This window comes from Trachypithecus francoisi, unplaced genomic scaffold (assembly GCF_009764315.1).
Source record: "Trachypithecus francoisi isolate TF-2019V2 unplaced genomic scaffold, Tfra_2.0 Lachesis_group7, whole genome shotgun sequence".
NCBI lineage: Eukaryota > Metazoa > Chordata > Mammalia > Primates > Cercopithecidae > Trachypithecus > Trachypithecus francoisi.
In genome coordinates this window covers 9,861,624-9,886,600 of record NW_022681472.1, presented here as the reverse complement: position 1 = coordinate 9,886,600, position 24,977 = coordinate 9,861,624, and the positions used below count along the sequence as shown (strand labels likewise).

At 39.4% G+C, this 24,977-nt stretch overlaps 1 protein-coding gene across 1 annotated transcript in view; it reads right to left on the bottom strand.

Annotated features, from left to right (window-relative positions):
* Nucleotides 1–24,977, bottom strand: part of RP1 (RP1 axonemal microtubule associated) — a 152,279-nt gene that overhangs the window by 5,607 nt on the left and 121,695 nt on the right. The window contains exons 13-15 of the mRNA XM_033202786.1: nucleotides 15,236–15,339; nucleotides 13,137–13,313; nucleotides 8,185–8,397 (exon numbers count right to left, since the gene is read on the bottom strand). Of these exons, the coding sequence (XP_033058677.1) occupies nucleotides 8,185–8,397; nucleotides 13,137–13,313; nucleotides 15,236–15,339 (494 nt within the window). The remainder of the gene's footprint in view (nucleotides 1–8,184; nucleotides 8,398–13,136; nucleotides 13,314–15,235; nucleotides 15,340–24,977) is intronic.

The window sequence follows — 24,977 nt, the reverse complement described above, 5'->3', positions numbered from 1 at the left end:
CAGAAGCCTGGCTGCATGACTCCTGAGCCATAATTTTTTTTTTTTTTTTTTTTTGAGGCGGAGTCTCGCTCTGTCGCCCGGACTGGAGTGCAGTGGCCGGATCTCAGCTCACTGCAAGCTCCGCCTCCCGGGTTTACGCCATTCTCCTGCCTCAGCCTCCCGAGTAGCTGGGACTACAGGCGCCCGCCACCTCGCCCGGCTAGTTTTTGTATTTTTAGTAGAGACGGGGTTTCACCGTGTTCGCCAGGATGGTCTCGATCTCCTGACCTCGTGATCCGCCCGTCTCGGCCTCCCAAAGTGCTGGGATTACAGGCTTGAGCCACCGCGCCCGGCCCTGAGCCATAATTTTTAATCTTGTGGCTAATTTGTTAGTTTTACCAAGTCTGTCTGCTGCCTAAAGAAGGAAGGAGTTTGTTATAGAGAGGCACTGTTATTATCTTTCTTTCTAAGTTAAACTACAGGCTGGGTGCAATGGCTCATACCTGTAATCCCAACACTTTGGGAGGCCAAGGCGGGTGGATCACCTGAGATCAGCAGTTTGAGACCATCCTGGCCAATGTGGTGAATCCCCATCTCTACTAAAAATACAAAAATTAGCTGGGCGTGGTGGTGGACATCTGTAATCCCAGCTACTCAGGAAACTGAGGCAGAGAATCACCTGAACCCAGGACACAGAGGAGGACAGCTTGCAGGTTAGAAGCAAGATGGAGTCTGTTAGGTCAAATTTCTTTTACTGCCATAATTTTCCTGTGTCAGATTTTTCCCACTAACATAATTTTTGCAAAGGCAGTTTCAGTAATAGTGAAATGTAAGACCATTTTTTAGAAAATTAAAATGATTTATCTTGCATGTAGCTATGATGAAAGTAAACACAATTTTATTCAGATCAGGTTTTTAAAATATTTTGATTAGGTAAAACATGATTTATAATTTTTACATAAAACTAAGACTTTCACTGAATTTTATAATTTTCAACCCACTGGTCTAGCACCATGTAAACCTAACTCCATCTATATGCTTTCATGTGTTTTTTATATTTCTACTTCTTATAAATATGAATTACCTTTCATTTTTAAATTATTTGCATGCATAGAATGTATTTTGAATGAAGAGGCAAAAATTAGACAAATCCACAATGAGAGAATCTTTCTTAGCTTCTGCAAACTAAACTCTTGCCCATAGACAAGCATCCTGGCAGTGAGGGGTATGTCTGTGTGCATATCTTGGATACAGTGATCACATTTGAGCTTATTTTTCCTACAATTCCTACATCTTTTTTTCCTTTGTACTCATGCTTAGTGAGTTCCACCCATGTTATTCTGAAGTTTATTTTTCTTCTTTAAATTAACACCCTTACATATGTCCCTAGTGAACTGCATGCTGTTTGTTGCTAACCTGAATTTCGATTACATCAAATCTATTAAAGTGATTTACTCATACAGGATAAAAACTTCATGGTAACAGAAATAGAAATATTTGTTATAGGATCAATGTCACTTGATTTAAATGTATTTGCCTATAAAAATGTTTCCAAATTTACAACAGCAGACATGTTGGGACCATTAATGTTTTTATTCAATTCAATTTAGTACATAAAAAAAGCATTTCTTGAGTAGCTACCAGCACTGAGGCACTGTTGGGTTTTTAAGGTATAGCAATATGACCATGCATTACCATTTACCATCTTAAATCCCTTTGGAAATTATAAGCATGCCTTACCATAGCCTCTAAACATACACAAACTAGGGTAATTAAGAGGACTGTTTTCATTCTGTTTTCAAGGGTAATGTCATTCCAGTCTAGTGATTCCTAGTCAGATATAATGAAAGTGAAAAATAATATGCTTCATTGTTATGTATCAATACTATTTCTTAAGAACAAGGAAGCACAGGCATTTTGAGTAAAATGACTCACTGCCAAAATTTCAGATGGAGAATTTTAAAGTAAGACCATGAAATCAATGAGTCATTAAGTCTAAGAAAACACTACAATGAAAGTAGCAGAAATAAAACATAAATGAGGGGTTTTCTGTGGAGGCTCTTCTCTATAAAAGTACCAGAGTAAAGGTTAAAAGTCAATGTTGTCTGAGTGGCAGACACCATCAGGAGGTAGCCTCAGAGTGCTCCCTTAGGCCTCTCCTAATGACATGTTGTTAATGCACAAAACAACTGGCAACTCACAGGAGAACCCTGATGTTCAGTGACAGCATGTGTGAGAAGCCACACTCAAGGGCCAGATCCCAATGAAGAGCTAGGACACCACGGCTCTGCACCAGGCCTGATACTTATAATGGAATGCAGGAAACACTACCCTAAAATATGGCACCTTGGCACAGTGAGTATTTTAAGCTGAAGGAAATGAGAAACCTGTGGAAGCAGGAAGGTCTCCCTGACCCTCTCCAGCCCACTCTCTCCTGAAGTGGGCCATAGAAACTGAAATTCCCTCTCCCCTCTCTCCCCTGATGTAGGCCACAGAAACTAGAATTCCTCTTGCTTCTTCTCCCAGGAACCACACACAAAACCTGGAAAGGTCACCTCTCTGACCTTCCCTCTCCTTGTTTCCCCTAAAGACCTTCATGTGACAGCTGTCTTACTTTATACCTGGAGGAAAGAAAAATCTCACAGTGACTCCAAGAAAAACCTGAACAGACAGGCCTTACTAAGTTCCCCATAGTTCATTACCATTAGATCACACCCTTTGGTTCTCCAATCATACTTCTGCATAAGTGTCTATAAAAATATAAAGTTTTCCCTAGGTCTTCGGATCATCATTTCTGAGGGCTCCTGAGCTACAAAGAACTTATTTAGGTGAATTTGTACGCTTTTCTCTTATCAATCTGTTTTTTTGTTATGGGGTCTCAGCTGTGAAGCTTGCAATGGGTGAAAAAAAAATCACATTTTGTCTCCTACATTTACAAGCATTAAATTTAGAACAGAAACTCTTCAACCCTGGCAAATCTTTTAATAACTACACAAAAGAAGTCATAAGATCATTTACATGGGTCAGTTTCAGGTGAAGACCTGCTACAGCTGTTTGCTTTCCTGATTGTTTACTGTGTGAGCTTAGGGTTAAGAGGCATTACTACAAACCTAAGAGAGCTCGCTCAGCCTTGGAATGCAGTAGACACTAAAAATACAGTCAGCCTCCTCCCTTTGTCTTGCTGATCTGGTTATAATATCAGGGAATTCACCACTGGCCAAAGCAGTGCCACACTTTCCTATGATTTACAGAGTATTCAAGAGCTTCTGGCTTTATGGACACCCTGTGTAAAATTTCAAATCTTTTAGCAATAACTTTCCAATGCAATAACTTTCCCAAGAACAGGATTGGAATTTTTAACAGAAATAACAGGAAGCTAGAAACCTCTAGAGAATGTTTGAGCCTCTGAGCCTCTGAGTTTAGGAAGCAGAAGGGCAAAAGTTACTGATGTATAGTATGATATAGGCCAGGAAGACCTTCAAAACCTTAACCTTAAGCTAAAGATTTTTACAAAAGTCTATTAAAAATAAACATAGTAACAGTATTTCCTCTGTAATCCTCAAAGATTACAGTCACCTCACCTTATTCTGAGGATTGATGCTGAACTGATACACACTGATAGAGCCAGACACATTTTTTAAATACTGAAATATTGAGAGCAACAGGAGTCGGTCTCCTGAAATGCTAGGCAGACAGGAGCATGCCCCTGGCAAAACTCCTCCTTCGAGGTGAAAACCCTGAAATCCACAGTCCAAAGTGAAAACTTCCATCCTTGTGTGTCGGCTCTTTCCTGATTAGTTCTTTCTGAATTAGTTCTTTTTACTAGTCTAATGTTGCCTTTTCCAAAACTACCTATGATCTGCCCCGCCTCCCCATCCTGTGCCTATAAAGACCCAGACTCAGTCAGTAGAGAGGACAAGGAGCTGGACATCAGGGAGAGGCGACTTGACTCCAGAGATAGTGACTGGATGAGGCAGAGAGTTGGCTTAACTTCAGGGTAGAGTGATCTGCCCTTTCCATCTTTCTTCTAGCTCCCCTCTCCGCTGACAGCCACTTTCATTGCTCAATAAAATTATCCACATTCCCCATCCTTCAATTTGTCCATGTGACCTCATTCTTCTTGGGTAGTGGACAAAAACTCAGGATGCACCAAGTGCGAGTACCCAAAAAGGCTGTCACACTAAACCTTTGCCCTCACTCGTGGAGGGCAGCTGCCCCATGCAATGAGACAAAGGGCCCACAGAACTAATAACACACTGCTGTCTGCAGACAGTGGAACTAACAGAGCATTGTAGCACAACCCTTGTGGGTCCTTGGGGTTGCAGGCACTCCCACCTGGATGCTGCCATGGGGCCTGAAAGAGTTTGCTCTTGCTGGTGCTAAAGCAGCCAGCCAGTTTTTGCACTCACTTGCTCCAGTGCCCACACATGTTTGCTCACATGCTGCCTCCTATAAGGGGTTGAGCGGGGTGGGCTAAGTAAATGGGCTCCCCTGTTGCAAGATCTGCAAAGGGATCAAGAAAATATCCTGCATCAATATTTTCATATTGGATGATGAAAAGCCATCGTCTGAGCCCCTTTGTGTCTCCCTCATGTTCTGGTTGCCCTAGAATGGGAGAACCCCTAGAGGTCACAGCCCACTGCCAGGGTTAAGTGTCAGGGCCTGGATCCCAGCACAAAAACAAGGCGCCCTGTCCGGAGCCATGAGGCCCGGAGTTAGCCGACCTCTGTTGCTTGATCTCCGCAAAGCGGAGACAAGATGGCATATTTCCGGGTTCTTCATTATAAACTGTTCCCGCGCGCGCCTAAAGCTTTTCCCCCGTGCGCCTAAAACTTTTCCTGCGCAGGCCGAAACTGTTCCCGCGCGCGCCAACCTTTCCCGTGCACGCGCAAACATTTTCGCGCCCAGGAAGATATGCAGCCTACCGCGCAGGCCCGATCCCGCGCCCGGGGCAATTACAAACCCACAGCGCATGCGCGATTGGAATTTGAGAAAACCCGGGCCCCCGTCACCGCCCTGGCCCAACCTCTTCCTCTGCCAGCCTATATAAGGCATTGCACCGCCACCATTAAACGAGACTTGATCAGGCTATTTGTCTTGTCTCCATTTCTCGTGTTTTCTTGTCTCCTCCATTCCCACTCCCCCTTCCAGGGTCCGTTCGACTGTCCTGCGGGTCGGGACAGCGCCCTGAAGGGCATGGCCAGTCAATGCCTCATCCACATCTTGGGCCCTCAAGACTCCTTGCTCCTTGCTCATTCTGAAGGTTGCACTCTAGGGGTTTCAATGTACCAAACTGTTTGTTAAATACAGTATTTTGAATATCACCCCAGCATATACGGACCTATTATTTCTGGTTTGCTCCTTTACACAGCTCCTCTTACCAATGTCTTTTGCATTTAGCTACTACTTTACACACATGTGTTGCCTTCAGAGGCCTCAGAGGAGTGACCTTAACCCTCTGGACAAGCCTCATGTAACGTAGCTATGGTGTGCTTATCTCCAAAAGGCCTAGAGAATCTCTGCCTTACGTCCAATATTTCTTATTTTAATATTCTGTATATCAAATTCTGTGTAACAAACTCATTTATGCTCTTTCACCTTTATCAATCAGTTTCACTGGGTTCTCCATTTTGGCTATCTCTTCCCCAAAGCAAACAGAACAAATGTCTCTGGTTTTTTACAAATTGTGAAATATCTCTAAGAAGAAGTGATACTTGGGTTTGAAACTCCATTGCATGATTGCCTGCCTCAGCTCAGCTCAGCATGATTGCCTTCCAGCATACATGGAAGTCCTGAACCTGGCATTTCATCATGAGAAGCCCTTCAGGAAGGGAAAACAGAAGGGGCTCCCAACATTGATGCAAAGCAGCACAAAGTAGGCTGGCATGGCACAGAGTGTTCTCCCACCTATTTCAGAGCCACTCACTCACCTGACATACTGTCAACAAGGCTGGTTCTTGGGAAATTTCTAAAGAAAACCTTGGTTTTGTGTTTAGAGTCACCTCTACCTCATGTACCCTGACTCTGGTCTCCTCATGGGGGCAAGCCAGTTTCTCCATCCTGTTATTCTCAGTCCTCCACAACGGGGCCTTAGGAAGTGGGCAAACCTGGATGAAGCCTCAGCTCTAAGGCCACCTGGGGACTCTGGGTGAGCTACTTAACCAGGCTCACACTCAGCTTCAGCATCTGAAGAATAAGCATGCCAATAGTTTCTTTGTGGTAGGATAATACTTCTGTGTTTTAATCTGTACATCTCCACCCAACTTCCTGTGATCACCAGATTCTTTCAATTGAATGCCAAGGACTTCTTCCAGTCCCTCAGCCCCATCAGAGCTGAGTCACCCATAGCACAAATAGGAAGAAAAAGAAAAAGCATGAATATTAAGTGTAGGACAAAAAAATTCTGCTAAAAACTTACAGAGGAAGTTCACTCAATGGGAAGAATAAAATAACCAGCACACTGAGAAAAAAAAATGGAAGAGTCAGAGAGAGGCACACATGCTGAAAGTGAAGAACCAAGAAATCACCATTCAGCTAGAGTATGAGGCAGCTAAATAGAAAGTGAGCAACCACTGAAAGGTCCCTTTGGTTCCTACCCAGGGAAGATACAAATTTCCAATGTTGACCCATTTTCAACTTTGGAGTGACACTTACCTGTGCCTCCAGAAACTCAAACACAAATACCAAAGCATGTATTATATAGTAACACATTATTTCATGGTTCTGAACACTCCTACGAGCCCCAGAAGGGAAAGGCTTGTATACCTTGTGAATGTTGAGGATAGGAAACCTACTTACTGATGTTCCTCCTAGGACACCCCATCCTAGAGGGTGACTGAGCATTAGATGACATTGTACTCCTAACCAGTCTAGTCACAGTAACAATGTTACCCATTTTTATCTCAATTAGTCCACTTACCAGTGTAAAGACTACAAGCATGACAGTTTGTCTCTTAAGCTTGGCTTCATCTTCTGTGAAATGGTGATAAAACCTACTTCATTATGCACTTGTGGGTAGATCAGGGATATTAACTACACGTGTGTATGTGCATGTGCTTCGCCTTTGCATTGTAAGCATCAGTGCAGCTCACCTGACACAAACTCACCACTCTGCAGCACAGACAGGGACCCTGGGAACCATGAAAGGTCCAAGTCCTCCCTCCTCATACCCCAACAAACACATGCAGGTTCCCCCTTATAGCTAGACATCATGACTGGTAAAAAGAGAGAAAGGGGACCTCAGAATTTATCCAGAAGACCTAATTTAAACTAAACTATTTTAAACAATAATAGATGGAGAGCATTAATAGGAAGGTTAAATGTGCACTCTTACTTGTTCCTCACCCCACAGAAGAATTATGAATATATATATAAGCTGTTATGTTAGTTGTCTTCCACATCCCCTCCTAAGGCTCAAGGTGTTAAAGAAAAACCCTTGTCTGGGCACAATGTCTTAGGCCTATAATTCCAGCACTTTGGGAGGCCAAGGCAGTGGATCTCTTGAGCCTAGGCGTTGGAGACCCGCCTGGGCAACATGGCGAGACCCTCTCTCTACAAAAAGTACAAAAATTAGCAAGGCATGGTGGCATGTGCCTGTAGTCCCAGCTACTCAGGAGACTGAGGCAGGAGGATCACCTAAGCTGCTGTGAGCCAAGATTGCACGACTACACTCCAGCCTGGGTGACAGAGTGAGACTCTGTCTCTAAAAATAAAAATACAAAAAGAAAAACCCCTAATATTTAGAATTTAAAATAGCTTCCTTAGTCAAGTACAGGGTTTCCAGTGGTGGAATTTCAGGCACCAAAAGGAGCAGTAAGGAAACACTGTTGAGCTGGCCTTTCTAGAACCTTGGTTCTCAAAGCATCATTCATGGACCAGCTTCAGCAGCCACAGCTGAGAGCTTGTTAGAAATGTAAACACTCAGGTCCCATGCCAGCCTTCCTGAATCAGAATCTACTTCCTAACACAATTCCCATGTGATCTGTACATACATTACATTTCAGAAGCCCTGTCTAGAGGGTCAAGATTCCTCTCTTATCATACCAGGTATGTGGCTGCTCTCCTCACTTATTAAAAATACCAGTCAAGGGAGACCACCACATGTAACATTCAATTTCCAAAACCCACTCAGAAAGTGCTATTCTCATGTCTACAACTGGCAAATGTCTTAAACATTTGCTGAGAGAAACAAGAGCAGATGCTTACGGTTCCATCGCATCGGCCATCCTTGATTCTTAGATACATTTGTGCATTTTTCACACTTTCAAACATACAAATCCCAGAGCTGATTTTATGCACTTTCCAGTATGATTTTTCAGACTGGCTTCCCACTCCAGTGCAGCTTCCATCAGGCTGTAGACATAGGGCCTGACACAGGCTTGTAGCAAGTAGAACCACAGCACTGTTGAGGAACACCCCCTTCAGAGCAACAAACAGAACAGAAAGGCAGTCAATAACAGGCTCGTGTTTGCTAGAGGGAGACAGCTATAGGGGCAATTTTCTTTAGAATTGACCAGTGACCAGGAAGCTTGGTGGCTGAAAATGAGCAAAAGAAGTAAATAATTTAACTGCTATGCAAAGGTAAACAAAACTAAAGGAGGTTGATTTACTTCAGTTATCATTTGTTGACAGTATAAAGGCCAGCATCAGATGCTACAGAGATTTTTAAAAGATACAAAACACAAATATTTCTCTTAAGGAATTTACTATCACCTTAAACAAATAATGTTAATATTAAAATAAAGCACAATAAAAAGTATGCTATAAGAGTAACTGAATTATGGAATACCCTCTATGGATATTTAAATGTATGCATATAGGAATGAATGTAAAAAGATATCAAATACAAATAAGATATATTTAAGAAAATCATATATAATCATTAACTTGAGGAATATATAAAAGACTCTTGAAAGTTAATTAGAAAAACACTAACACAGTAAAGAACTGATAATAGAAAAATACTCAAATCACAAAAGAAAAATACAAATGGTGAATAAACATAAGGAAAGGTAATCCACACTAGTAATACAAAAAAAAAAAAAATAAGCTAAAATTGGATGTTTATTCCTCTAGAAAATTGTCAAAGCTCTTCTCCTTAAGGACCATACTCAGTGACACTGAGGTCAGTGAGATGGATGTTTTTCTACACTGCTGAAAGTAGTTGGGTACTAAGACTTTAACTTTACCCAGAGAAGTCTGACCTTCGCCTCAGCTTCTGAGTGGTAATCTCTTTACCCTTGGAGTGTCATGCCTGATAGGAGTGTTGCTGTTTGCCTGCAGACCTTGGGCCAGCCAGATATTAATAATGTGACTTAGGTTAGGGGGCTTTGAGTCAGAAAGTGTCAAGTGACCTCCTGAGAGGCTGGAGACTGACTGAGATCAGCCACATGGACTCCCTACAGGATGGAAGCCCATTAAAGACTCTGAATACTAAGGCTCAGAAAGCTTCCTTGGTTGGCAATACTCCGTGCATACTGTCCCACACCAGTGCTGAGAAAGTACCTCTGTCTTGACTCCATGGGGAGAGAACCGTGCACATTCCATATTTGGTGCTTTTCCTAGACTCTGCCTTATGTGTCTCTTTGCTTAGCCAATTTTAATCTGTATCCTTTCTCTATAATACACTGTAACTTTGAGTATAACAATTTTCAATGGGTTCTGTGAGTTCTTCTGGTAAATTATCAAGCCTTGATAGTGGTCTCAGTGTCCCCCAAACTCTGTGGTTGATGTCAAAAGTGAGGATAGTATTACCCTAACTTTATAGTTGGCTTAACTTTCACAGGAGTAAATATTGGGACATCTGAAGAAATAAATTTGGCAGTATGTTCCCAGAGCCTTGAAAGTTTCACATTCTAACCCTTAAGTTCAATTTTTAATTTTCTAGGCTAAGAAAATAATAAATGATGTGGTCAAAGGCATATGTCAAAATATACATTATAGTATCATATGCAGAAGTGGGAAAAGAGAGAGATTAAATGTTCAACAACAAAAAGACATATACGTGTGTGTGTATACATGTAATACTTACATTTGAGTATTATGAAACCATTAACTTTAACCTTAAGCTAAATAACATGAGATGTCTGAGTTAAAATTATGTTGTTTTGGGAGAAACAGTAATGTGAGAAAGTGCTTATTATAGAGTAAGTACAGCCATACCTTCTTTACTTGCACTTCACTTAATTGTGCTTCACTTTATTTGCTTCACAGATACTTTTTTTTTTTTTTAAGAAATTGAAGGTTTGTGAGAACCTTACATCAGGCAAGTCTATCAGTGCTATTTTTCCAACAGCATGTGTTCACTTCGTGTCTCTGTGCCACATTTTGGTAATTATCACAATATTTCAAGCTTTTCATTATTATTATACCTGTTATTGTGATCAGTGATCTTTGATGTTAACCATTGTAATTATGTTGGGGGACATAAACCATGCCCATATAAGACAGTGAACTTAATCGACAAATGCTGTGTGTGTTTTGAATGGCTCCACTAACCAGCTATTCCGCTATCTCTCTCCCTTGCCTCCCTATTCCCTCAGACACAACAATATTGAAATTAGGCTAATCAATAACCCTATAATGACCTCTAAGTGTTCAAGTGAAAGGAAGAGTCACATATCTCCTGCTTTAAATCAAAAGCTAGAAATTATTGAGCTTAGTGAGGAAGATCTGTCAAAAGCTGAGACAGATCTAAAGCTAGGCCTCTTGTGTAAGGTAGCCACATTGTGAATGCAAAGGAAAAGTTCTTGAAGCAGATCAGAAATGCCACTCCAGTGAATACATGAATAATAAGAAACCTAAACAGTCTTATTGCTGATATGGGGAAAGTTTTAGTGGCCTCGAAATAAGACCAAAACTAACCACAATATTCTCTTAGCCAAAGCCAAACCCCAAGAGCAAGGCCCTAACTCTTTTCAATTCTACGAAGGCTGAGAGAGGTAAGGAAGCTGTAGGAGAAAAGGCTGAAGCTAGCAGAGGTTGGTTGATGAAGTTTAAGGAAAGAAGCCATTTTCACAACATAATAGTACAAGGTGGCAAGTACTGATGGAGAAGTTGTAGCAAGTTACCCAGAAGATCTAGTTAAGATAGTTGATGAGATTATCAACAGATTTTCAGTGTAAATAAAATAACCTTCTATTAGAAGATGCCATGTATGACTTTCATAGCTAGAGAGGAGAATTCATTGCCTGGCTTCAAAGCTTCAAAGGATAAGCTGACTCTCTTGTTAAGGGCTAATGCATTTGGTGACTTTCAGTTGAAGCCAGTGCTCATTTACCATTCCAAAAACCCTAGGGCCCTTCGGAATTATACTAAATCTACTCTACCTGTGCTCTAGAAATGGAAAAATAAAGCCTGAGGGACAACATATCTATTTATAGCATTGTTTACTGAGTATTTTTAGCCCACTGTTGAGACCTACTGCTCAGAAAAAAAAAAAACAATTCAAAATGTAACTATTCATTGACAATGTACCTGGTCACCCAAGAGCTCTGATGGACATGTACAAGGAGATTAATGTTATTTTCATGCCTACTAACACAATATCCATTCTGTAGCCCATGAATCAAGAAGTAATTTCAACTTTCAAGCCTTATTATTTAAGAAACACATTTCCTAATATGTTTGAGAGTGATTTCACTGATGGCTCTGGGCAAAGTACATTGAATACCTTTTAGAAAAGATTCACCATTCTAGATGCCATTAAGAACAATTATGATTCATGGGGATAGGAGGTCAAAATACCAACATTAACAGGAGTTTGAAAGAATTTGATTTGAAACCTCGTGAATGATTTTGAGTGGTTCAAGACTTCGGAGAAGGAAATAACTGCAGATGTGGTAGAAATAGCAAGGGAACTAGAATGAGAAGTGGAGTTTGAAGTTGTGACTGAATTGCTGCGATCTCATGATAAAACTTGAAGAGATGAAGGGTTACTTCTTATGGATGAGCAAAGAATGTAATTTGTTGAGACAGAATAAACTCCTGATGAAGACACTGTGAACATTGTTAAAATGACAACAAATAATTCAGACTATTAAATAAACTCAGTTGCAGCAGTTTGAGAGAATTGATACCAATTTTGAAAAGTTCTACTATGGATAAAATGCTATCAAACAACATTGCACGCTATAGAGAAATCTTTCTTGAAAGAATGAGTCAATCAATGTGGCAAACTTCATTGTTGTCTTATTTTAAGAAACTGCCACAGCCACTCCAATCTGCAGCAACCACCACCCTGATTCATGAGTAGCTGTCAACATCAAGGCAAGACCCCCACAACAGCAAAAAGATTACAACTTGCTGAAAGCTCAGACAATCGTTAGCATTTTTTGGCACTAAAATATTTTAAAATTAAGGTATGTACATTTTTTAGACATAACGCTGTTGTACACTTAATAGACTACAGTGTAGTAAACATAACTTTTACAGGCAATGGAAAACCAGGAATTTGTGTGACTAGCTTTATTGAGAAACTCGCTTTATTGCAATGGTCTAGAAATGAACCTACAAAATCTTTGAGGTTTTAAATCTAAGTATACTTTAGCTGAATACTGATTTAATAACTATGCTACACTAGTTAAGATAATTATTTTCCTGAAAATCTTTTCCTTTGCCTTTAAAATACAGATAGTATCTGTTAGTGTTTTTTGATGATTTATTTAGTCTCATGGTGTGGTGAAATTCTCAGTAAATGCTCGAACAAAATGAGAAACCTCATAAATGCTATTATATTTATATATCATTTTAAGATAGATTCACAAACACATAAAGAAAAAAATAAGCATTATGAAAGGATCAAATGTATACAACACTCAAAGAGTATAAATTCTAATTGTTAGAAAAGTTCAATACACACATTTGTTTGACTTCCAAATGCAAGGTTCTTTAACTTTTTATTAAGAATTCCCACATTCATAGTTTAATCTCCAACTTCAATTAGAGGATATTAATCCCCTCAGAGTGTCATTGCTATTAAAGCTGTCATCCCTATTGCCTTTCAAAGTCTGGCAAACAGAATGGAAATAGGCACCAATGCCACCTAGTGGGAAGTGATTCGATTACTGCATTATGACTCAATTTAAGATTTTTCCTCAATAGGGCAAAAGAAAGTGGGGATTTAGCAATATAAACTTTAATAACTTTCCCCATTTTACCTTGACAAAAATCACAAATTCTTTTGAAAGGTTTGCATAGCCTGCTGATGATGCATCAGCTATTTTGCCATGACGATCAAAAACAACTGTGTGACCAGGAACCAGTGCCGACTCAAGAAGTGCACAGCGATTAGGCTGATAAAGCACCCGCAGCTCAGTGGTGGCTTCACCACTAACCTAAAAGGAAAAACAAAAAACCCTCCAAATTAGCAAGAGAAAAAATTTTTTAATGTAATCACATTATACACATATACAGGTGTCTACTTCATTTCATAGAAACTTTGTACTATTTATAAAATCTCATGATTTTGAAATTCAATAGATTTTATTCCACAGACTTATTTCCAATGATTTGCTCCAAGGACTTCCTTCTCTTGATTTCTCAGAATCCATGGAAGAATGCTGGAAATGTTGGAACAATAACTTCATTGGCAGGATAATTTAATAACATGCTAATACGTATCTTATCTTTTTTTTTTAATTTTCTCATTTGTGTCCTCCCAATTTAGGAGCATTTGGGACTAAAAACCGAAACTGATAGAAATTTTATCTCATTCCTAAATTTTGCTTTCAAAAACGAAACAAATTAAGAAGGTTATGCTACACTGAGACATGACTATTGTTCAAGACAGTGTTTTAGGTCCCTCCCCATCTCCCTCTAGTTCACCAGGGAGGCAGTAGGGCCTGAAGAGGAAAAGTCATTGGTGCCTCTTAAATGGTTAGATCCAAAACACTAAATCTATCAACATCAGCAAAGTTCCATTGCCCAAGTATGGCAGGGAGGCAGCAGAGCTATTGATCTGCAAGAAACCATCTGACACTGGATGAGTACATCTCAGTAACCAGTGTGGTTCAAAGCTATGACAGCTGTCACCAGATATTCTGAGGCCCACCATACCAGGTGAAATCTTCTGTGAAACAAGATGAGTCCCATAGTAACTAAAATGAAATATCCCACCAACCTAGTGCAACCTAGTAGAATAAGGGCTTTAAGGTAGCCTTAATTTGATTTTAGAAAAATATAGTAATGAGATATTTCTTCAACTCTTAATTCAATGGAGTAGATTCCATATCCACATTCATATTTCTTAAGCATTTACTATGACCAGGTTCCATGCTGATCAGAATGTGCTGTGAACTACACTGTAGGGTACCTTAGCAAGTCCAGAGCAGAGAAGAAAAGACTTCATGGAAAAGTCTGACTGATTGATCACTAGTCAGAATTTCAGGCGTACAAATTACACAAGGTGGGTTTTTTTCTATAAGTATTCTTTTCCCTTAAGTTAAACAACATTCCATGAGTTGAAATCAGCCTGTAATGCCAGTATTTGGGGAGGCTGAGGCAGGAAGAATGCTTCAGTCCAGGAATTCGAGGCGGCAGTGAGTTCTGATCATGCCAACTGCCCTCCAGCCTGGTTAACAGAGCAAGACCTTGTCTCCAAAAAAAAAAAAACAATTATTGTATAGCATTATATGAGGAAGCTGTAGCATGAGTGTTAGTGTCAGATTGCCTACACTAAATTCCTGCTTTCACACTTACTAGCTTGTGACTCTGTGCGCTCACTTAATCCTTCTATTTTTCATGTTTCTCTTCTGTTAAATACAAATAATAATGGATTCTCTCATCTAGTAGATTGAAGAATGAAATATTGTAATACATATTAAGCACTTAAGACAGTACATTAAAGTTATTCTATATTGTATTATTTTAAAAAATAAATAACATGTATGCATTATATTAAATGCTACTTTTCAAATCTAAACTAAGCAATACAAGGTATAATTATATAAAATTATCATTTTTTCCCCAACAATACGGTCCCCAAAACGGCCATTGAGAAGTCAGTCTCCTTTTGAAAGCTCATTAAAATTTTGAATGTTATTAGAGAATGGGTCTACTTTTTCTTGTCTAAATTCCAATTGCTGAAATTTAGAACCATTTATGCATTACAAGCTCAACAACGAATGAAACAAAACAGAATGAAAAAAGCACTAGAACAAGCCAAAGGGAAATGGTAATCTTATAAATGTATATGATACATAAATATATACAAACATAATACTATTGATATATGGCAAAAAGAAAATTTATTACACACCATTCCAGTGACAATGCCATTGTCAAGAGCAAGAGAAAGATGCCTTATCTCATGACTTTGGAAAATGCATATATTTCTTTCGTTGAAAATAACATCAAAGACACCTGGAAAACATTTTTTAAGTATTAGAAAGCAATTTTTGCTTTCAAAACATTTTTATTCAATATATACTGAAATCTCTTAATAATTTACATTTCTCTATTAAATGTTTTCAGTCAAAGGTAAAATGCTTCTCCATAGTATGTTCAATTTGTGAAAAGTCATAGTATAATGTATGCACTTTTCTCATCTATATGTATGTGAAAAAAATGATTTTAAAAACTGGTGATTCCTTGATCCATGACCTATTTCATTTCCTAGTCTGTGTCGTATGTATTTGAGTATGTATGTATATACACAGCTATATCTATATACATATGCAATATACTAATATATAAAATATATCAAATACATAACATGTAATGTACATTATATAATATTTATAAAATGATTTCATAACAAAGTTAAACTTTTTTTATTATACTTTAAGTTCTGGGGTACATATGCACAACATGCAGGTTTGTTACATAGGTATACACGTGCCATGTTTGTTTGCTACACTCATCAACTCATCATTCACATTAGGTATTTCTCCTAATGCTATCCCTCCCCCAGGCCCCCAATCCCTGACAGGCCTTGGTGTGTGATGTTCCCCTCCCTGTGTCCATGTGTTCTCATTGTTCAACTCCCACTTATGCATGAGAACATGCGGTGTTTGGTTTTCTCTTCTTGTGTTACTTTGCTGAGAATGATGTTTTCCAGTTTCATCCATGTCCCTGCAAAGGACATAACTCATTCTTTTTTGTGGCTGCATAGTATTCCATGGTGTATATATGCCACATTTTCCTTATCCAGTCTATCACTGATGGACATCTGTGTTGGTTCCAAGACTTTGCTATTGTGAACAGTGCTGCAATAAACATATGTGTGCATGTGTCCTTACAGTAGAACAACTTATAATCCTTTGGGTATATACCCAGTAATGGGATTGCTGGGTCAAATGGTATTTCTAGTTCTAGATCCTTGAGGAATCACCACACTGTCTTCCACAATGGCTGAACTAATTTATATTCCCACCAACTTACATTTAAGTCTTTAATCCATCTTGAGTTAATTTTTGTATAAGGGGTAATGAAGGGATCCAGTTTCAGCTTTCTACATATGGCTAGCCAGTTTCCCCAGCACCATTTATTAAATAGGGAATCCTTTCCCCATTGCTTGTTTTTGTCAGTATAAAAGTGTTTCTATTTCTCCACATCCTCTCCAGCATCTGTTGTTTCCTGACTTTTTAATGATCGCCCTTCTAACTGGCTGGAGTTGGTATCTCATTGTGGTTTTGATTTGCATTTCTCTGATGACCAGTGATGATGAGCATTTTTTCATGTTTGTTGGCTGCATAAATGTCTTCTTTTGAGAAGCGTCTTTTCATATCCTTTGCCCATTTTTTGATGGGGTTGTTTTTTTCTTGTAAATTTGTTTAAGTTTTTTGTAGATTCTGGATATTAGACCTTTGTCAGACGGGTAGATTGCAAAAATTTTCTCCCATTCTGTAGGTTGCCTGTTTACTCTGATGGTAGTTTCTTTTGCTGTGCAGAAGCTCTTTAGCTTAATTAGATCCCATTTGTCAGTTTTTTCTTTTGTTGTCCTTGCTTTTGGTATTTTAGTCATGAAGTCTCTGTCCACGCCTATGTCCTAAATGGTATTGCCTAGGTTTTCTCCTGGGGTTTTTATGGTTTTAGGTCTTACATTTAAGTCTTTAATCCATCTTGAGTTAATTTTTGTATAAGGGGTAATGAAGGGATCCAGTTGCAGCTTTCTACATATGACTTGCCAGTTTCCCCAGCACCATTTATTAAATAGGGAATCCTTTCCCCATTGCTTGTTTTTGTCAGGTTTGTCAAAGATCAGATGGTTGTAGATGTGTTATTTCTGAGGCCTCTGTTCTGTTCCATTGGTCTACATATCTGTTTTCCTATCAGTACCATGCTGTTTTGGTTTCTGTAGCCTTGAGGAAACGCTGGAATTTTTTCCTTCGAACCAGACTGTGATGAGAGGTGCTTGCCATGAACATAAGCTACTGTACTTTATTTTCTTTTTTTGAGATGCAGTTTTGCTCTTGTTGCCCAGGCTGGAGTGCAATGGCACAATCTTTGCTCACCACAACCCCCGCCTCCCAGGTTCAAGCTATTCTCCTGCCTCAGCCTCCTGAGTAGTTGGGACTACAGGCATGTGTCACCATGCCTGGCTAATTTTTGTATTTTTCGTAGAGACGGGGTTTCTCCATGTTGGTCAGGCTGGTCTCGGACTCCCGACCTCAGGTGATCCGCCCGCCTCAGCCTACCAAAGTGGTGGGATTACAGGCATAAGCCATTGCGCCCGGCCAGATAATGTCTTTTTTTTTTACCCTTCCTTTCCAGTTTTGAAAATAATGCAGGAAATAATCTTCCCTGAAGATACTCGATAAAAATTCCCCCCCGAAAAAACAAAAACACTTGCTTCCACTTCACTGATAAAAATTTACTACAGTTTGGCACCTAGGTCTAGTTCAGTTGGCAGATGAGCAGATTGATGCGTTCAGCCCGATAACCCAGTGTGCCCATCTCCTTGAAGAAGCCCACTCTATTTTTGGTAGCGTGACGGGCCACTAAGAGGTATTAAAATTAAGCTGAAAACATCTGAGCAATCAGCAGCAACAGAAAGAAGCATTAGGCAGATACTCCAGGAACTACAGCTGTATTCATCCCCTTCCTGAAAATACAGGTGCCACTGGCCCCCACATTACTGGAAGTCCAATAGAACGTTCCATACTTTCCCATGGAAGCCCTAAACACACTCCCTTTTTTGTTGTGAAGTTGGCATATAAACTTTTACCTCTACTATTCAGTAAGTTACTCATTACTAAGTACTTCCACCTTACCTATGGTGTGCACATGTAAATAAACCTTGTATTTTCTCCTGATACATGTCTATTGTCAGTTATTTCTCAGGCTCCCAATCATTCAAACTTAAACAGTAGAGAAAAAGCTTTCTCTACAATATGAATCTGGATGTAGGATTTCTAGTTCTGGCTCTGCCAATGAAAAGTTCAATCACTCATTCAACCATCATTTATTGAACACCTATGTTGTGCAAGGAATATTTTTAGTTATAACCTAGATAAAAATTATCAAAGTTCTTATATCTAAAATGTTCTGATCTTTAAAAATAAGGGTTAAGGCTACATTATCTTAAAGTTCCCAGCTAATACTAACATTCATTGGATCTAGTCACATTCACCAAAATAAACTTGAATTGGTCAAATCCAACAGAAGCATTTCAATCCTTATTGCACTTTGCCTCTTTACTATGTTTGAACCTGTGGATGCCGTTTGAAACTCCACCATCTCCCACCTCACTAGCTTCCTTCTTGGTCTCCCACTTCATTCTTTGTTCTATTGTAAGGTCCCAAAAAACAACATCCCAAAATGAAGTCCTTCAGAAGTGGTCTCAGAAGCAAAAGCTTTTTCTGACTTTCACCTGGCCCCTCATTCTCCCTGGAGGCTAGCCACAGAAACTAGACTCTCTCTTCTCCAAGGCAGGTCATAGAAACCAGAGCCCCATCTCCCCAAAGCCAGTCATGAAACCTAAAAATATTTTTCTAACATTCTTCCTCCCTTTCTATGGCAAAACTGGCCATGAAGAAATGATCTTATCTGCCTTGACTGTAGGTCATAAGACCCCTAACCAGAGAGGGTCCTGTCCCACACCCAGAAGGAAGGAATGTAGCACAGCGAGGCCAAGAAGAATCTAGACAGACAGGCCTTGCTAGGTTTCGCCACTCAGTCTATTAGTACTAGTTTATACCTTTTTTGACCAATCCTATTTCTACATGGCTGTTCATATTTTGTTAAATATATATATTTTAAATGGAGAGCTTCCCCTGTATCTGTGGGTCTTCATTCTGAAGGCTCTTGTGTTATGTAAAACTTATATGCTTTTTATCCTATTAATACTTGCATGCTTTTAAATACAAAATACTTGTTGCTTTTTCCACTATTAATCTGCATTTTATCAGTGATTTTTAGTGAATCTTCACAGGGGAAAGGGGAAGTTTTCCCTTGGCCCCTACATGCTCTTCACTCAAAGGTGTCCCTAGGTTTCTATCTTTAAATGACTACCGTTCTCACTCTTCTTCTCGCTCCCTGGGAAATTTGCTTTAATAATCTATAAATTGAGAAATCCCAAATCTATATCTCCATCACTCATCTCTCCCTCAACATCAGGTTCATATACTGTTGAATGTAAACAACTAGATGTTTCATGAGCACTTCAAACTTAGTATGCACAAACTAAAACTCATAATTTTCCACACATTCCTAGCTTCCATATCTAATCCTTCTACATTTCTTAATTCAGTTAGTGACTCAATGAATAACTCAATTACCCAAAGCAGAAACCTTAGAGTAATCCTTTTCCCTTAACATTCCTTTTCCAATATATCACCAAGCCCTGCCAATTTTGCTTGCTTGAAATTCTTCAAATTTTTCTTTCTTCTCCATCAGTACTCCCACTGAAGTACTCCAAGTCCTCATCACCTTTTGCTTGACACATTACAAAACCCTACTGACTGGTCTTTCCTTTTCTAATCTTCCTCCATATGCCTCAAATCTGGCCTCCACTTAGCTGCCAAAGTGTTTCTACTCTACTTCAAATCCATTCATGGCTATCTCCCAACCCAGGAGGGAATAAAGGAAGCTGATTTTAGACATGCAACTTCTCTCCCAGAGCCTTTTGTAGTAGGCAAAGAGTAGCCACGGAAGAGTAAAGGTTTAAATTACCAAATGCAGTTGACAGCTTTGGGTTGCTAGCAGACTGCTTTTAACATGAGATGATTATGTTTGTAGTGGTGGGGGAAAATGTTTAAAACTTGTTTTACAGCTTCTAGAGCAAAACATACGATTAAATACTCCCTGTTGCAACCACATGCAGTACAACACTTGAAACTAATGTTAGATCTCTTGCGAGATTCTGAATTGAGAAATTCAGCAATTTGATACAAATAGCCCCGATTTGCTGCAGTTCAGTAAAGGTGTTACACTTCGTACTATATACTTAAGTCAGAGAGTTACAGTATACATCCCAGAGAAAAATCGGTAGCCATTCCCCTACTATTAATATGTACATGTATTTCTAAAACATCCAGAATCCTCTTCTCCCCTGACATCTCCTCTCCCCAAGGTTTCTTTCTGTATATGGGGATTGAAGTTCTCAGTGAAGGGGGCTGAACCAGACAACACCCAATTTAGAGCACATTCATTTCCAATCTAAAACAAAGGAGGTCTTTCAAACTCTGCTCAGAAAATAGAGGGGTTTGATTTCAGAGAAGTATAGTCAAGATGTGGTAAGAGCTGGGTAGTAGAAAAAGTGGACATTGTACAGTTAGTGTTATATACTAATAAATCTTTTTTCAGATTCTTAATTAAAACCAAGTACAGAGAACCAGACAGAGACAAGAATAGCAGCTAATCACCACCAGATATTCACTAGAAATAGGGCCTAAAACTATGTAGATTAACTATTAGCAATGATCTCAGAGAGGAACTGGAATTCCATTAGGTACAAAGGAGATATAGGTAAGGAGACCAAAGAAAATCTACACAGGTGGCAGGTATTGAAATTAGCTATATTTTTATCTATTCAAAGATAGATACAACAGGCACAATAACATTTATTTTTAAGTTGAAGCAAAGGGAGAAGAGGTATTACACTCTTCAATACACCATACAAATTATTTACTGAAGCAGTAATTCTTAAAATTCAGAAAAGTTTGTCCTGAAAGCACAAAGAAGATTTAAGAAGCTATATCCCCTACGAAATAATTCTCTTTAAATTGTCACTTCGCTTAAGTTGAAACTGGAACTGGAAATTTAAAAAGTATGTATTAGAGATATGGTGACTATATAACTGACTGTCACTAGGGCACCACTGACAGTGAAAGGGGATGCCAAGTAAATAGAAAACTGTGTCACAAACAAAAGTGGGTAGAGCATACAGCCCCATTAACTAGTTATGCTTTATGGGAAAAAACCTATATACATATACAAGTTTCTGTATTTGTTATTACTTCTACTTTAAAGGCAAGAGTGTAGTGAGTCTAAGACTCATGCACCACTGATGACAGTGAAAACTGGTATAACTTCTGGAAAGAGATGTGGCAATATTTATAAAGAGACTTAACATCCTTTTTAACCTAGTAATTGACTTTGAAAGAAGTAGCTGTGTAGGCCAACTTAGGCCTCAAGAAAGGAAATAACTTTTCATCTGAGGAATGCTAGTCCCTTTAAATTGTCAGGCCCAGAGAGGCATTTAAAATGTAACAAGACAGGGATGCCCTCTCTCATCACTCCTATTCAACATAGTTTTGGAAGTTCTGGTCAGGACAATCAGGGAGGAGAAATAAATAAAGGGTATTCAATTAGGAAAACAGGAAGTCAAATTGTCCCTGTTTGCAGATGACATGACTGTATATTTAGAAAACCCCATCGTCTCAGCCCAAAATCTCCTTAAGCTGATAAGCAACTTCAGAAAAGTCTCAGGATACAAAATAAATGTGCAAAAATCACAAGCATTCCTGTATACCAATAACAAACAGAGAGCCAAATCATGAGTGAACTTCCATTCACAATTGCTACAAAGATAATAAAATACCTAGGAATACCACTTACAAGGGATGTGAAGGACCTCTTCAAGGAGAACTATAAACCACTGGTCAACGAATTAAAAGATGACACAAACAAATGGAAGAACATTCCATGCTCATGGATAGGAATAATCAATATCATGAAAATGGTCATACTGCCCTAGGTAATTTATAGATTTAATGCCATCCCCATCAAGCTACCAATGACTTTCTTCACATAATTGGAAAAAACTACTTTCAAGTTCATATGGAACCAAAAAAGAGCCCGCATTGCCAAGACAATCCTAAACAAAAAGAACAAAGCTGGAGGTATCACGTTACCTGACTTCAAACTATACTACAAGACTACAGTAAGCAAAACAGCATGGTACTGGTACCAAAACAGAGATACAGGCCAATGGAACAGAAGAGAGGCCTCAGAAATAACACCACATATCTACAACCATCCTATCTTTGACAAATCTGACAAAAACAAGCAATAGGGAAAGGATTCCCTATTTAATAAATGGTGCTGGGAAAACTGGCTAGCCATCTGTAGAAAGCTGAAACTGAATCCCTTCCTTACACCTTATACAAAAATTAATTCAAGATAGATTAAAGACTTAAATGTTAGACCTAAAACCATAAAAACCCCAGGAGAAAACCTAGGCAATACCATTCAGGACACAGGCATGAGCAAGGACTTCATGACTAAAACACTAAAAGCAATGGCAACAAAAGCCAAAATAGACAAGTGGGATGTAATTAAACTAAAGAGCTTCTGTACAGCAAAACAAACTACCATCAGAGTGAACATGAAACCTACAGAATGGGAGAAAAGTTTTCCAATCTACCCATCTGACAAAGTGCTAATATCTAGAATCTACAAACAACTTAAACAAATTTACAAGAAAAAAAAAACAACCCCATCAAAAAGTGGGCAAAGGATATGAACAGACACTTCTCAAAAGAAGACATTTATGCAGCCAACAGACACATGAAAAAATGCTCATCATCACTGGTCATCAGAGAAATGCAAATCAAAACCACAATGAGATACCATCTCACACCAGTTAGAATGGCAATCATTAAAAAGTCAGGAAACAACAGAAGCTGAAGAGGATGTGGAGAAATAGGAATGCTTTTACATTGTTGGTGGGAGTGTAAATTAGTTCAGCCATTGTGGAAGACAGTGTGGCGATTCCTCAAGGATCTAGAACTAGAAATACCATTTGACCCAGCCATCCCATTGCTGAGTATATACCCAAAGGATCATAAATCATACTACTATAAAGACACATGAACACGTATGTTTATTGCAGCACTGTTCACAATAGCAAAGACTTGGAACCAATCCAAATGTCCATCAAAGATAGACTGGATTAAGAAAATGTGGCACATATACACCACGGAGTACTATGCAGCTATGAAAAGGGATGTGTTCATGTCCTTTGCAGGGACATGGATGAAGCTGGAAAACATTATTCTGAACAAACTATCACAAGGACAGAAAAAGGACTCATAGGTGGGAACTGAATAATGAGAACACTTGTACACAGGGCAGAGAACATCACACACTGGGGCCTGTCATGGTGAGAGGTGAAGCCAGCTGGGCTTCTGGGTCAGGTGGTGACTTGGAGAACTTTTGTGTCTAGCTAAAGATTGTAAATGCACCAATCAGCACTCTGCGTCTAGCTAAAGGATTGTAAATGCACCAATCAGCACTCTGTAAAAGGAACCAATCAGCAAAATGGACCAATCAGTGCTCTGTAAAATGGACCAATCAGCAGGACGTGGGCAAGGCCAAAAAAGGGAATAAAAGCTGGCCACCCCAGCCAGCAGTGGCAACCCACTCAGGCCCCTTCCACACTGTGGAAGCATTGTTCTTTTGCTCCTCACAGTAAATCTTGCCGCTACTCACTCTTTGGGTCTGCACTATTTTATGAGCTGTAACACTCACCACGAGGGTCTGCGGCTTCATTCCTGAAGTCAGCAAGACCATGAATCCACCATAAGGAAGAAACAACTCCGGAGGCACTACCTTTAAGAGCTGTAACACTCACTGCAAAGGTCTGTGGCTTCACTCCTGAAGTCAGCAAGACCACAAATCCACCAGAAGGAAGAAACTCCAGATGTATCTGAACATTGGAAGGAACAAACTCTGGACACACCATCTTTAAGAACTGTAACACTCACCACGAGGGTCTGTGGCTTCATGCTTTAAGTCAGCGAGACCAAGAACCCACCAGAAGGAACCAATTCTGGACACAGCGGGGTGGGGGGCAGGGGGAGGGATAGCATTAGGAGAAATACCTAATGTAAATGGCGAGTTAATGGGTGCAGCAAACCAACACAGCACATGTATACCTATGTAACAAAACTGCACATTGCACACATGTACCCTAGAACTTAAAGTGTAATAAATAAATAAAATAAAATGTAACAGTAGTCACATCTCACTCCCCCTTGAGATAAGTAATTACCTCTTGCGGCCACTTGCTATTCAGGCTCTAGACTGACACCAAGTAGCCATAAAATGTCATAGTCATACACCCTATAGTTCAACCACTCACTAACCAATGTTATTTCTGTAAACCTGCAAGAATTCCTGAAGAATAACTTTTGTAGTGAGCCCTCTTTTGTTCTCCAGAGCACTCTCCAAAGGCAACCTTGAAGTGTGAAATGTGTCCTGAGCTGTCGCCCTTAACCTTGGCCCAAACAAATGTTTTATATTTTTTCTCATCTTCTTTCCTTTAGGTTGGCATCCGTAAAGGGATGGCACCCTCCTAGAAAGCCCTCCTGTTATGTTCCCCATCACCGGTAAGGGGCAGTAACCAAAGGGGAGCCTAAGGTTGCCAAGACTGCCTACATGTGGGTGGGCTATCTTGCTTCCTTGTTAAAACGAGGAAATATAAGTCTGTCAACTTTGTTCTTCTTCAGTATTGTTTTGGCTATTCAAGGAACCTTGAAATTCCATGTGAAATTTATGATTAGCTTCTCCATTTCTGCAGAAAAGGGTGTTACGATTTTGATAGCAATTTCAGG